The sequence below is a fragment of the Oncorhynchus mykiss genome, unplaced genomic scaffold, assembly GCF_013265735.2.
Source record: "Oncorhynchus mykiss isolate Arlee unplaced genomic scaffold, USDA_OmykA_1.1 un_scaffold_229, whole genome shotgun sequence".
In the NCBI taxonomy this organism is placed as follows: domain Eukaryota; kingdom Metazoa; phylum Chordata; class Actinopteri; order Salmoniformes; family Salmonidae; genus Oncorhynchus; species Oncorhynchus mykiss.
This window is the reverse complement of record NW_023493697.1, coordinates 347,893-362,160: the sequence shown is the minus strand read 5'-3', so window position 1 is coordinate 362,160 and position 14,268 is coordinate 347,893. Positions and strand designations below refer to the sequence as shown.

The 14,268-nt window shown below is 45.8% G+C and overlaps 1 protein-coding gene across 1 annotated transcript; it reads right to left on the bottom strand.

Moving 5' to 3' along the window:
• Positions 1–4,888: 4,888 nt before the first annotated feature.
• LOC110487304 (zinc finger protein 709-like) lies at positions 4,889–9,731 on the bottom strand. Its single transcript, XM_021559225.2, has 3 exons — positions 9,615–9,731; positions 8,550–9,129; positions 4,889–8,367 (listed from the first exon to the last, which is right to left on the bottom strand). The coding sequence occupies exons 2-3, from the start codon at positions 9,069–9,071 to the stop codon at positions 6,229–6,231; spliced, it is 2,661 nt and encodes an 886-aa protein (XP_021414900.2). The 5' UTR covers positions 9,072–9,129; positions 9,615–9,731; the 3' UTR covers positions 4,889–6,228.
• Positions 9,732–14,268: the final 4,537 nt, after the last annotated feature.

Below are 14,268 nucleotides of genomic sequence, written 5' to 3'. Positions count from 1 at the left end.
CAACTCTCAGACCACCTTCCATCCGTCAGCTCCCATCCGTCAGCTCCCATCCGTCAGCCCCCATCCGTCAGCCCCCATCCGTCAGCCCCATCCGTCAGCCCCATCCGTCAGCCTCCATCCGTCAGCTCCCATTCGTCAGCTCCCATCCGTCAGCCCCCATCCGTCAGCCCCATCCGTCAGCCTCCATCCGTCAGCTCCCATCAATCAGCCCCCATCAGTCAGCTCCCATCCGTCAGCTCCCATCCGTCAGCCTCCATCCGTCAGCTCCCATCCGTCAGCCTCCATCCGTCAGCCCCCATCAGTCAGCTCTCATCAGTCAGCTCCCATCAATCAGCCCCCATCCATCAGCTCCCATCCGTCAGCTCCCATCAGTCAGCTCCCATCAGTCAGCTCCCATCCGTCAGCCCCCATCCGTCAGCCCCCATCCGTCAGCCCCCATCCGTCAGCCCCATCCGTCAGCTCCCATCCGTCAGCTCCCATCAATCAGCCCCCATCAGTCAGCTCCCATCCGTCAGCTCCCATCCGTCAGCCTCCATCCGTCAGCTCCCATCAGTCAGCCCCCATCAGTCAGCCCCCATCAGTCAGCCCCCATCAGTCAGCTCCCATCCGTCAGCTCCCATCCGTCAGCCTCCATCCGTCAGCTCCCATCCGTCAGCCTCCATCCGTCAGCCCCCATCAGTCAGCACCCATCAATCAGCCCCCATCCATCAGCTCCCATCCGTCAGCTCCCATCAGTCAGCTCCCATCAGTCAGCTCCCATCCGTCAGCCCCCATCCGTCAGCCCCCATCCGTCAGCCCCCATCCGTCAGCCCCCATCTGTCAGCTCCCATCCGACAGCTCCCATCCGTCAGCTCCCATCCGTCAGCCCCCATCCGTCAGCCCCCATCCGTCAGCCCCCATCCGTCAGCCCCCATTCGTCAGCCCCCATCCGTCAGCTCCCATCCGTCAGCTCCCATCCATCAGCCCCCATCCATCAGCTCCCATCAGTCAGCCCCCATCCATCAGCTCCCATCAGTCAGCCCCCATCCATCAGCTCCCATCAATCAGCCCCCATCCATCAGCCCCCATCCATCAGCCCCCATCCATCAGCCCCCATCCATCAGCCCCCATCCGTCAGCTCCCATCCGTCACCTCCCATCCGTCACCTCCCATCCGTCAGCTCCCATCCGTCAGCTCCCATCAATCAGCTCCCATCCATCAGCCTCCATCCGTCAGCCTCCGTCAGCCTCCATCCGTGCAGATTTGTATGTTTTTTGGGGGGTTCAAGCTTGTATGTGCTGATATTGAGTTTTATTGGTATGTAACTGTTATGAAAGTTGTCAATTTGTTTTGGTATTTAAACACCACTTTAAATGTGTACATGACACTGGAACAACATTTCCCCATGGGGACAATAAAGTCCGTAAAGTAGGGTCTACATGTAGTAATAACAGAGTGATGAGGAGGAGCTCCGCCTACATGTTATAATAACAGAGTGATGAGGAGGAGCTCCACCTACATGTTATAATAACAGTGGTGAGGAGGAGCTCCACCTACATGTTATAATAACAGAGTGATGAGGAGGAGCTCCACCTACATGTTATAATAACAGAGTGGTGAGGAGGAGCTCCACCTACATGTTATAATAACAGAGTGATGAGGAGGAGCTCCACCTACATGTTATAATAACAGAGTGGTGAGGAGGAGCTCCACCTACATGTAGTAATAACAGAGTGGTGAGGAGGAGCTCCACCTACATGTTATAATAACAGAGTGGTGAGGAGGAGCTCCACCTACATGTTATAATAACAGAGTGATGAGGAGGAGCTCCACCTACATGTTATAATAACAGTGGTGAGGAGGAGCTCCACCTACATGTTATAATAACAGAGTGATGAGGAGGAGCTCCACCTACATGTTATAATAACAGAGTGGTGAGGAGGAGCTCCACCTACATGTTATAATAACAGAGTGATGAGGAGGAGCTCCACCTACATGTTATAATAACAGAGTGGTGAGGAGGAGCTCCACCTACATGTAGTAATAACAGAGTGGTGAGGAGGAGCTCCACCTACATGTTATAATAACAGAGTGGTGAGGAGGAGCTCCACCTACATGTAGTAATAACAGAGTGGTGAGGAGGAGCTCCACATACATGTTATAATAACAGAGTGGTGAGGAGGAGCTCCACCTACATGTTATAATAACAGAGTGGTGAGGAGGAGCTCCACCTACATGTTATAATAACAGAGTGGTGAGGAGGAGCTCCACCTACATGTTATAATAACAGAGTGGTGAGGAGGAGCTCCACCTACATGTTATAATAACAGAGTGATGAGGAGGAGCTCCACCTACATGTTATAATAACAGAGTGATGAGGAGGAGCTCCACCTACATGTTATAATAACAGAGTGATGAGGAGGAGCTCCACCTACATGTTATAATAACAGAGTGATGAGGAGGAGCTCCACCTACATGTTATAATAACAGAGTGATGAGGAGGAGCTCCACCTACATGTTATAATAACAGAGTGATGAGGAGGAGCTCCACCTACAGTGGGGCAAAATAAGTATCTAGTCAGCCACCAATTGTGCAAGTTCTCCCACTTAAAATGATGAGAGACTATGACTATGACAGACTATGACAGACAAAATGAGAGAAAAAATCCAGAAAATCACATTGTAGGATTTTTTATGAATTTATTTGCAAATTATGGTGGAAAATAAGTATTTGGTCAATAACAAAAGTTTATCTCAATACTTTGTTATATACCCTTTGTTGGCAATGACAGAGGTCAAAGTCTTCACAAGGTTTTCACACACTGTTGCTGGTATTTTGGCCCATTCCTCCATGCAGATCTCCTCTAGAGCAGTGATGTTTTGGGGCTGTTGCTGGGCAACACAGACTTTCAACTCCCTCCAAAGATTTTCTATGGGGTTGAGATCTGGAGACTGGCTAGGCCACTCCAGGACCTTGAAATGCTTCTTACGAAGCCACTCCTTCGTTGTCCGGGCGGTGTGTTTGGGATCATTGTCATGCTGAAAGACCCAGCCACGTTTAATCTTTAATGCCCTTGCTGATGGAAGGAGGTTTTCACTCAAAATCTCACAATGCATGGCCCCATTCATTCTTTCCTTTACACGGATCAGTCGTCCTGGTCCCTTTGCAGAAAAACAGCCCCAAAGCATGATGTTTCCACCCCCATGCTTCACAGTAGGTATGGTGTTCTTTGGATGCAACTCAGCATTCTTTGTCCTCCAAACACGACGAATTGAGTTTTTACCAAAAAGTTATATTTTGGTTTCATCTGACCATATGACATTCTCCCAATCTTCTTCTGGATCATCCAAATGCTCTCTAGCAAACTTCAGACGGGCCTGGACATGTACTGGCTTAAGCAGGGGGACACGTCTGGCACTGCAGGATTTGAATCCCTGGCGGCGTAGTGTGTTACTGATGGTAGGCTTTGTTACTTTGGTCCCAGCTCTCTGCAGGTCATTCAGTAGGTCCCCCCGTGTGGTTCTGAGATTTTTGCTCACCGTTCTTGTGATAATTTAGACCCCACGGGGTGAGATCTTGCGTGGAGTCCCAGATCGAGGGAGATTATCAGTGGTCTTGTATGTCTTCCATTTCCTAATAGTTGCTCTCACAGTTGATTTCTTCAAACCAAGCTGCTTACCTATTGCAGATTCAGTCTTGTGATAATTTAGACCCCACGGGGTGAGATCTTGCGTGGAGCCCCAGATCGAGGGAGATTATCAGTGGTCTTGTATGTCTTCCATTTCCTAATAGTTGCTCTCACAGTTGATTTCTTCAAACCAAGCTGCTTACCTATTGCAGATTCAGTCTTCCCAGCCTGGTGCAGGTCTACAATTTTGTTTCTGGTGTCCTTTGACAGCTCTTTGGTCTTGGCCATAGTGGAGTTTGGAGTGTGACTGTTTGAGGTTGTGGACAGGTGTCTTTTATACTGATAACAAGTTCAAACAGGTGCCATTAATACAGGTAACGAGTGGAGGACAGAGGAGCTTCTTAAAGAAAAAGTTACAGGTCTGTGAGAGCCAGAAATCTTGCTTGTTTGTAGGTGACCAAATACTTATTGTCCACCATCATTTGCAAATAAATTCATTAAAAATCCTACAATGTGATTTTCTGGATTTTTTTTCTCATCAAAAACTTTGATCATGGTAAAGTTATTCATTACACTTGCATACATGGTTTGCAGCATTTCCTATGATACATAAAAGGACATCAACAATGGAACTTAAAGGAATACCTCTGTAAATGTTTTAGAAGAGGTAGTATGTTTTTCTTATTTTTAAAGCCCAAACAAACAACTGCTGATGCTGTAAATGAGTGCGCTAAATAAAATGACTCTTCATCTGTAGCTGTCCCTGCCAAATGAATCACGACCACCTGACTCTTCATCTGTATCTGTCCCTGCCAAATGAATCACGACCACCTGACTCTTCATCTGTAGCTGTCCCTGCCAAATGAATCACGACCACTTGACTCTTCATCTGTAGCTGTCCCTGCCAAATGAATCACGACCACCTGACTCTTCATCTGTATCTGTCCCTGCCAAATGAATCACGACCACCTGACTCTTCATCTGTAGCTGTCCCTGCCAATTGAATCACGACCACCTGACTCTTCATCTGTAGCTGTCCCTGCCAAATGAATCACGGCCACCTGACTCTTCATCTGTAGCTGTCCCTGCCAAATGAATCACGACCACCTGACTCTTCATCTGTATCTGTCCCTGCCAAATGAATCACGACCACCTGACTCTTCATCTGTATCTGTCCCTGCCAAATGAATCACGACCACCTGACTCTTCATCTGTATGTGACCAATACAATTTGATTTAACTGTCAACCCGTTCATACAAAAAAAACTCCTAGGCAAGAATGTGATCAGAGTATAATAATTTATGTGTGAAACAGACAAAGTGCAATACCTTTCCCAGTAATATATATACAGGAAACACTGCTATGGAATTCTATGGAGTCATTTAGAATGTTTGAAGACGAGCCTTTCAGAACCTGGAATCAGAACCTGGAACTGATCCAATACTTTGTCCAGTGGTCCAGTGACAGGAGGTCAGTTGTATCGAGTTCTACTTCATGGGCGGGTGTCCCGATTCTCCACAAGTGTGACAAATTTGAACACTTTGGAAGAATCTTCAATTGCCTTTGATTCCTCGCGTCCTCTCTCCTCGCCACCTTCTCAAAACCCATTGGATAAGAAAGTCAGAGCGGATGGGGAACCTCTGACCTTCTCATCCAATGGGTTTTTGAGATTCTCCTATTCTGGAATGGATTTGACCAATGGTGGAAGCTCTCTTCAGCCCGATGCTTGTAACAATCCCCTGCGTTTAGATCCATGTCGGAACGGTGAGGGCCAAGGGGATGTGATAGGTGGGTGGGGGTTGAGATCTGTCAACGTGGAAAGGTGAGGGCCAAACGGGATGTGATAGGTAGGGGGGGGGGGGAGGGGGGGGGGGGGGTTGGACGGGGGTTCTAAGTCTAGGGTTCTGTTCCAATACTTTACAGAGATGCACAGTAGAGCTGCGGGCGATATGGTCACTAATCTCCATATCGTCATAAATTGCCTGAACTGATGTGGATAACAACATACAGAACAATACGTTTATATCATCAACGAGCACCGCGGTTTTAAACAATTATCCTTTAAAAAAAATACTACTACTAGTTGGATGGTTCTAGCCATGAATTGTCCCATGAACAATCAGCCATTTTAACAAACCTGTTTCAGTTGAAACGTTCTAGTGTATTTATCCTAATGAATGACAGAGCTAAACGCCCTGCAATAAAGTGATTGGTATGTTCGCTGTAGATCATTCTGGGTTTAATGTCCCAGCTCTAGTACACATAGCCTGTAGTCTTGTGGTAGCACAGCTGGATCCTCTATGTATGCCTCAGGCCTCCCCACTGGAGTCCAGGGTTCAATCCCTGCATCTACTCGTCACTGTCTTCCCTCGTCATCTGTCTCCGTTTCTACTTCTAACCTGTCTCCATTAAAAACAATTACAACATGCTTCTACACCTGCGTTGCTTGCTGTTTGGGGTTTTAGGCTGGGTTTCTGTACAGCACTTTGAGATATCAGCTGATGTACGAAGGGCTATATAAATACATTTGATTTGATTTGAAATATACCCCCTTTAAAAAAAACACATGCTTCACATCTTGTTTCCTTGAAGTAGTAAACACATCTGGTGTAAACCAGGCTACAATGGAGTGTGATGTGAGTAGGGATAAGGGACATGCTGATTGGGTGGTGGGTCGGGATAAGGGACATGCTGATTGGGTGGTAGGTAGGGATTAGGGAGTCTTGGGACAGAGACAGGCGGAGTTTGCCTGTGTGTCTCCTGATGTTTCTTCAGACTGCTCAACTGAGCGAAGGCTTTATCACACAAGCGGCACTGGAACGGTTTCTCTCCTGTGTGGGTCCGCCGGTGGTTTTTCAGGACATTCCCATCACGAAACCTCCTCCCGCAGTCAGGGCATTGGTACGGTTTCTCTCCAGTGTGGATTCGCAGGTGAAGAGTGCAGTGGCTCTTACTTGTGAAGCTCTTGTCACAGTAAGTACAGCAGTAAGGTTTCTCACCCGCATGAATCCGGAGATGAAGTTTTAAACTTCCTGTCAGGGAGAAACTCTTCCCACACTGAGGGCAAAGGTAAGGCCTCTCTCCAGTGTGCTTCCTCTGGTGGACTAGTAAATTACGTTTAGTGGAGAAGGTCTTGTCGCACTGTGGGCAGTGGACACGGCTGTTGTGGGTCTTCTGCAGGTGATCCTTCAGAAGAGCCTTGGTAGAGAACTTCTCCCCACAGTGGGAGCATGGAAGAGGGCCTTGGTGCATACGGACTGGACCCAGTGTCTCCCCCTTGTGGTTCTTCAGGTGGTGCTGCTTTAGCGAGATTGTATGACGAAACTTCATCCCGCACACTGAGCAGTGATAGGGTTTCTCTCCCGTGTGAGTTCTCATGTGTCTCTGTAAGAGTCCTGATTGGGTAAAATCCTTACCGCAACGAGGGCAGACGTACGGTTTCTCCCCGGTATGGATTCTCAGGTGTATTTTAAGATTGTCGGCATATCTGAATCCCCTTCCACATTCAGAGCACACATGTGGGTTCTTCAGAGGATCACTAGGCGGGTGTCGTGTCTTAATGTGTGATTCCAGTCTTTCTGCAGTTATGAAGCTCTTCTTACATTGACCACAGCGGTGAGGGTGTTCTGTGTGAACAATTTCCTGGTGATGTTTCAGGCTTATTTTTACACGGAAATTCTTCCCACACTCCGAGCAGTGGTAAGGTTTCTCACCTGTGTGGGTTCTGATGTGTTTCTGTAAGTTTCCAGAATCATTGTAGTCCTTCCCACAATGATGGCAGACGTACGGTTTCTCCCCAGTGTGAGTTCTCAGGTGTCTCTTAAGACTGCCAGCCTCACTGAATCCCTTTCCGCATGTAGAGCACACGTGTGGTTTCTCTCCAGTCAAGTTATCTCTGTATCTCTTCAGGTACTGTAGGTGTAGTTTTAGACTTCTTGCTGTGGTAAAATTCTTCCCACAGTGATCACAGATATGGGAGCCATCTCCTGAGAGGGGTTCCTTACGTTGTTTAGCATTAGGTGTGCTGCGAAGCTTCTCTCTTGTGTGTTTTCTCTGTTGTAGTCTCTGTTCGCGTGAGGTAGCAAAGCTCATCCCACAGTCGTCAGAGGAGAAATGGTAAGGTTTCTCTCCTGTATGGACGCTCTTCTGAGGGACAACGACCTCCTCTCCTGGGTGAGCTCTTTTGATGTGTTTCTTCAAGCCTCCAGATTCAATAAAGTCCTTCCCACAACGAGGGCAGTGGAAAGGTTTCTCTCCCGTGTGAGTTCTGATGTGTCTCTTTAAGGTTCCAGATTCAGTGAAACCCTTCCCACACTGATAACAAACGTACGGTTTCTCCCCAGTGTGAGTTCTCCAATGTATCTTAAGACTGTAGGCCTGAGAGAATCCCTTTCCGCATTCAGAGCACACGTGTGGTTTCTCTGCAGTGACGGTATCACTGAATCTCTTCAGGTACTGTAGGTGTAGTTGTAGACTTCTTGCTGTGGTAAAATTCTTCCCACAGTGATCACAGATATGGGAGCCAGGCCTGTCTCCTGAGAGGGTTTTGTGTTGTTCAGCATTAGACCAGCTGTGGGGTTTCTCTCCCGTCTGTGTTGTCTTGTGTATTATATGGCTACCCTGCCCCGGTGTCTTCCTGCAGTCGACCAGCCGCACAGACACCCTCTTCTGACTCTGCAGTAAGATACTACTGGGAAAGGCACGACCTGGAGACTCTGGGCGAGGGGAGGGGGGTGGTGGAGGCTTGTCCTGGAAATCCTTAAAAAAAGAGACAGACTTAATCAGGGTAATACTCTCAAAAGTCTTTCCTTGATTCCTCTCACCCTTGATTACTTTGACTCCTTTTCAAAAAACATTTCAGGAGAAATTCCAAGAGGATGAACCTTGAATGAACCTTTAGGTCAAGGAATAATTTTATGACTGGAAAAATAAATACTCACCTCTCTTACTCTCTGCTCTGGAGTGTGCCTCTCTGGATCTGACTCTGCCTCCAGCCCATCGCTAGCCAACCAATCCTTTTCCTCCACGTCCGAGTCTTTGTCGCAGTCTGCAGCGTCATCATCGGATTGGCTGGAACTCAAGTGTTCCGCCTTCAGTCCATTGCTAGGCAACCAATCGCTGTCCTCCTTGTCGCATTCTTCGTCATAGTCGATAGCATCATCATCATCGGACTTGCTGGGACTAATTTGTGCCCCATTAGCATCCTCCAGCATCCTTCTGATGTCCTCTTTCAGTTGGACTAACCAAGACATTCCCTGCTCCTCTGATTTCATTGACTCCGTATTGTCCCACATTTCCTCCATGATTCTACGCCTTAATAAGCGATGATTCATCCCTTTAATTTCAGAGCCATCTTTGCCATGACGTTCACACAGGTAGCGTAAATTGTCCACGGTTAAAGTGAATAAACTTTGTTCAATTTCATCAATCAATGTTTCCTTCTCTGAACTGAGTGGATTCATATTGTTCTGCTCGTGTGGCAACAACGACAATGCAGTCAATGGCAGGACTTTAGAGTACCTGTAAAAAAAGATTTATACATCACAACACTCATCTGTAATTTCACGTCCTCATTAGCTGATATTTAAAACACGTCACCAGGCGTTGTGAGATCTGGCAGCCGTCTACAAAGAAGCCGTCGTGACCGTCGCTCTGTTAGCCGTTTAGCAAGTTAGCTGGCTACTTAGCTTAGCTAGCTATTCTGTTCACGTTGTGTAGGGGACCCAAATCAGTTCAATCGATTTACAGATCCTGGAAATACACATTCACAGCTTGAACGTGTAGCAAAGTTGGGAGAATAAACCTCATCTTACAGTATACATAAACACTACAACAGATCTAGCTAAATAGCGGTGTACAAAGCAGCTACACGTTAGCGTAGCTAGATCAGCATGTGCTAACTTAGCTAGCTACCCATGTGGACCTAGCCATCTAGCAGCTATATTGCTGACTATGCCTATCTACAAAGCGAATATAAATGGTCTATATATGCATTTATAATATACCTGGCTGCTTTTAATAACTCTGTTCATATAGTCTGTGATTTTCCTTCTGATGTTTACATTTTGACCACAATTCTACTGGCAGCAGTTCGATGACGTCGCATTCTGCTTCTTCTTCTTCTTCTTCTTCTTCTTCTTCTTCTTTGGGATCTAACGCCGGTTGGCATCCAATATGTTGCATTACCGACCCCAACTGGACTTTAATATAAATCCATGATACTTTGTGATACAAAACGGGAAAAGGGGGAAATTAAAAAATAATAAAATAAAATATTTTTTATAAACCCTTCCGACTAACCCAACACTCATTCATAACCGCAGGGCTCTCCAGAGGGTGGTGCGGTCTGCACAACGCATCACCGGGGGCAAACTACCTGCCCTCCAGGACACCTACAGCACCCGTTGTCACAGGAAGGCCAAAAATATCATCAAGGACAACAACAACCCGAGCCACTGCCTGCTCACCCCGCTTTCAGCCAATCAGCATGCAGGACCCAAAATACCCGGTTTGTAATTTAAAATAACTTTATAATCTCGTTGGCTTTTTCATTCAAGTTGAATTCATCCCGGGTTATATCACACAAAGATGGTTCAGTAGAGGTCATTGAAGCAGTGCGGTTTCACTCTCTCTCTCTCTCTCTCTCTCTCTCTCTCTCTCTCTCTCTCTCTCTCTCTCTCTCTCTGTCTCTCTCTCTCTCTCTCTCCCTCTCTCTCTCTCTCTCTCTCTCTCTCTCCCTCTCCCTCTCTCTCTCTCTCTCTCTCTCTCTCTCTCTCTCTCTCTCTCTCTCTCTCTCTCTCTCTCTCTCTCTCTCTCTCTCTCTCTCTCTCTCTCTCTCTCTCTCTCTTTTGTGAAAATGCTTTCTGGTTGCACAATATTACAAAATGTAGCCTAATCGCAGGAAAAACTCTGCATTGAAAGCAACCAGTGTTGTTACTGCTGGAGAGAAAAGGATCAACCAGTGTTGTTTATATTGGAGAGAAAAGGATCAACCAGTGTTGTTACTGCTGGAGAGAAAAGGATCAACCAGTGTTGTTTATATTGGAGAGAAAAGGATCAACCAGTGTTGTTACTGCTGGAGAGAAAAGGATCAACCAGTGTTGTTTATATTGGAGAGAAAAGGATCAACCAGTGTTGTTACTGCTGGAGAGAAAAGGATCAACCAGTGTTGTTACTGCTGGAGAGAAAAGGATCAACCAGTGTTGTTTCTATTGGAGAGAAAAGGATCAACCGGTGTTGTTTCTATTGGAGAGAAAAGGATCAACCAGTGTTGTTTCTATTGGAGAGAAAAGGATCAACCAGTGTTGTTTCTGCTGAAGAGAAAAGGATCAACCAGTGTTGTTTATATTGGAGAGAAAATGTCTTTCTGTTCTGAATTGTATTTGATAATGAACAAAGGGCACTCATGTCGGTCATTCAAGGTGGGTGTATAGGCCTATACACTAAATGTAAGCCATCTGTTAGATATCAATTACATGGCTAACTATCAGTGATATTAGGCTGTATTTAGAGTTAGCAATTCAGCTAACCACTTCCACAGGTGGTGGATTAGCCCCAAATGAATTAGTCTATGTGATATAAGTGCCCCAAAAATATGAAGGAAAATGAATCTCTATTGAAGAACAAATAAATAAATAATAATAATAGCAGCAATTGTTCAATTGTCAAAACAAAAACGAATGTTAATCACAGGTTTAGTTTGCACATAAACATTTCTGGAATCATGCATTGGTGCTTGGACATGATGTTAGAATACACCGTTTATTTGTTGCATCACAACATTCTAGTAGGCCTATTCTAGAACACTTCCAAATGACTCCATAAGATGAGGAGGCTTCTAATTTGTTCTATTGCTTGACCCCCGCAGCAATTGTGATACGACCAAATCACGGGCTGATGCCACCAACTGAAAATGTTAGTATGGAGTCCTCCCTGTAACTATGCTTTTAGAATAGAACATGTGCATTTCAGGATCTTTAGACTATGCTCTCACACTAGTCCCCAGTGTGGAAATACTACAACAACTACAACAAAATGCTAGTGTAACGGATGTGAAACGGCTAGCTTAGTTAGCGGCGGTGCGCGCTAAATAGCGTTTCAATCGGTGACGTCACTTGCTCTGAGACCTTGAAGTAGTAGTTCCCCTTTGCTCTGCAAGCGCCGCGGCTTTTGTGGAGCGATGGGTAACGATGCTTCCTGGGTGACTGTTGTTGGTTCGCGCCCGGGTATGGGCGAGGGGACGGTCTAAAGTTATACTGTTACACTATATTAAGTGAATGTTTTTAAAACGTTTAAAAATATTTCTGGGTGTTTAAGAAGGGAAAGTCATCCAATTGTAATCAGATTACGTTACTCATTTAGAGTAATCCAGAGGATTACGTTAACAATTACTTCATTTTTCATGTAACTGCAATCAGCAACAGGTTACATTTTTCAAGTAATCCGCCCAACCCCAATCCTAATCTTACTTCATTTACACACACTGTATATAGACTTTTCTATTGTGTTATTGACTGTACGTTTGTTTACTCAATGTGTAACTCTGTGTTGTTGTTTGTGTCGCACTGCTTTGCTTTATCTTGGCCAGGTCGCAGTTGTAAATGAGAACTTGTTATCAACTAGCCTACCTGGTTAAATAAAGGTGTTATCAACTGGGCCTACCTGGTTAAATAAAGGTGTTATCAACTGGGCCTACCTGGTTAAATAAAGGTGTTATCAACTGGGCCTACCTGGTTAAATAAAGGTGTTATCAACTGGGCCTACCTGGTTAAATAAAGGTGTTATCAACTGGGCCTACCTGGTTAAATAAAGGTGAAATAAATCAAAAATCCTGTCCATAGGCAATATCAAAATGTGCAGAAGTAACCTAAACAGGTCAAATTACCAGAGATTCTCATGTGGCCCATTGTATTAGGCCATTGGTATTTATATTGTTATATATATAATAATATATTGTTATTTATATAGTTATTTCGGCATCTCTGAGCAAATATTGGTGATCAATATTCATTTACGGTCATTGTTGTAAACTATAGTCTAATCATATTTCAGTTAATTTCCTTGGAAAGATAACAGGCAGTCTAATCTATTTCATTGATACCACACATACAGGTAGGTGCACTTGGTTGACGACATGGGCTCATGCTGCATTCAAGACAACTGGGAACTCAGGGATCTCCCGACCTCCGACTTCAGTGCGTTCAAGAAAAACATCACTTTGAATGGTCATCCAACTTGGAATTCCAAATCGGAAACTTGGGCCTCCTCTTAGAGCTCAGACTTTCCGACCTGAAGATCACTGACGTCATGATTTTACCTTTTTTTTCCCCCAGAGTTCCCATGTCACGTTCAAAACAACTGGGAAAATTCGAGCTCAAATCATCATGTCAGTGATCTTCAGGTCGGAAAGTCGGGGGTGCAAAACGAACATAACGCATACAAATCATTTGGGTACTGTTAAATCAATGAAGGTAGCTTCTGATGATTTCCTGTGTTTCTTCCGCCCAGAAGGTAAAGGTGCTCCACGTCATGCGCTCGGGACAAGACCTGTGACTTACCTTTCTCTCCGGAGCAGGGTGCCTTTGAAAGGAGTGGTTACTCTGGTGGCGTTTGGCGTGACGCAGACCCGGTGGCGTTTGGCGTGACGCAGACCCGGTGGCGTTTGGCGTGACGCAGACCCGGTGGCGTTTGGCGTGACGCAGACCCGGTGGCGTTTGGCGTGATGCAAACCCGGTGGCGTTTGGCGTGACGCAGACCCGGTGGCGTTTGGCGTGACGCAGACCCGGTGGCGTTTGGGCGTGACGCAGACCCGGTGGCGTTTGGCGTGACGCAGACCCGGTGGCGTTTGGTGTGACGCAGACCCGGTGGCGTTTGGCGTGACTCAGACCCGGTGGAGTTTGGCGTGACGCAGACCCGGTGGCGTTTGGCGTGACGCAGACCCGGTTGCGAGCATGGAGAAACTGAGAAGACACCGTCATGCGCTAACCCAGGTCTCTCTCACTCATGCCTTAAACTAAAGACTCATGAATATACCGTGTCATAATTACAGCCAGTGTGATATCAATATTTATAAACTGGGTGGTTCGAGCCCTGATTGCTGATTGGCTGACAGCCGTGGTTTATCAAACCGTAAACCATGGGTATGACAAAACATGTATTTTTACTGCTCTATTTACATTGGTAACCAGTTTATAATAGCAATAAGGCACCTCGGAGGGTTGTGGTATATGGCCAATATACCTCCGCTAAGGGCTGTATCCAGGCACTCCGCTTTGCATCGAGCTTTAGTTTGTGGTATATTAGCAATATACCACACCCCCTCCCCCTCGTGCCTTACTGCTTAAATATATACTAAGCTGTAGATAGGGTGTTGCAATGTAGTCTACATCTTAGATTTACAATTGACAGGACTAATGGTTGCTAGGGAGTTGTCTAGATAATCATAAATAAACTGTACAGTTAAACAGAAAACAGCCTCAGTTAGTGTTTTTTTTCTCACAATTATAATTTTTTAAAACATTTTTATTTCTCACAAAAATTTGTTAAATTATAAATCGCTGGTGGTGTTTATAAATGTTATTAACCCCCCTAAAAAAAAAAAAATGAACTAGCATTTCTTTAGTGGTGTTAATGAATCGTGGCCCCTCTGCAGTTCCACAG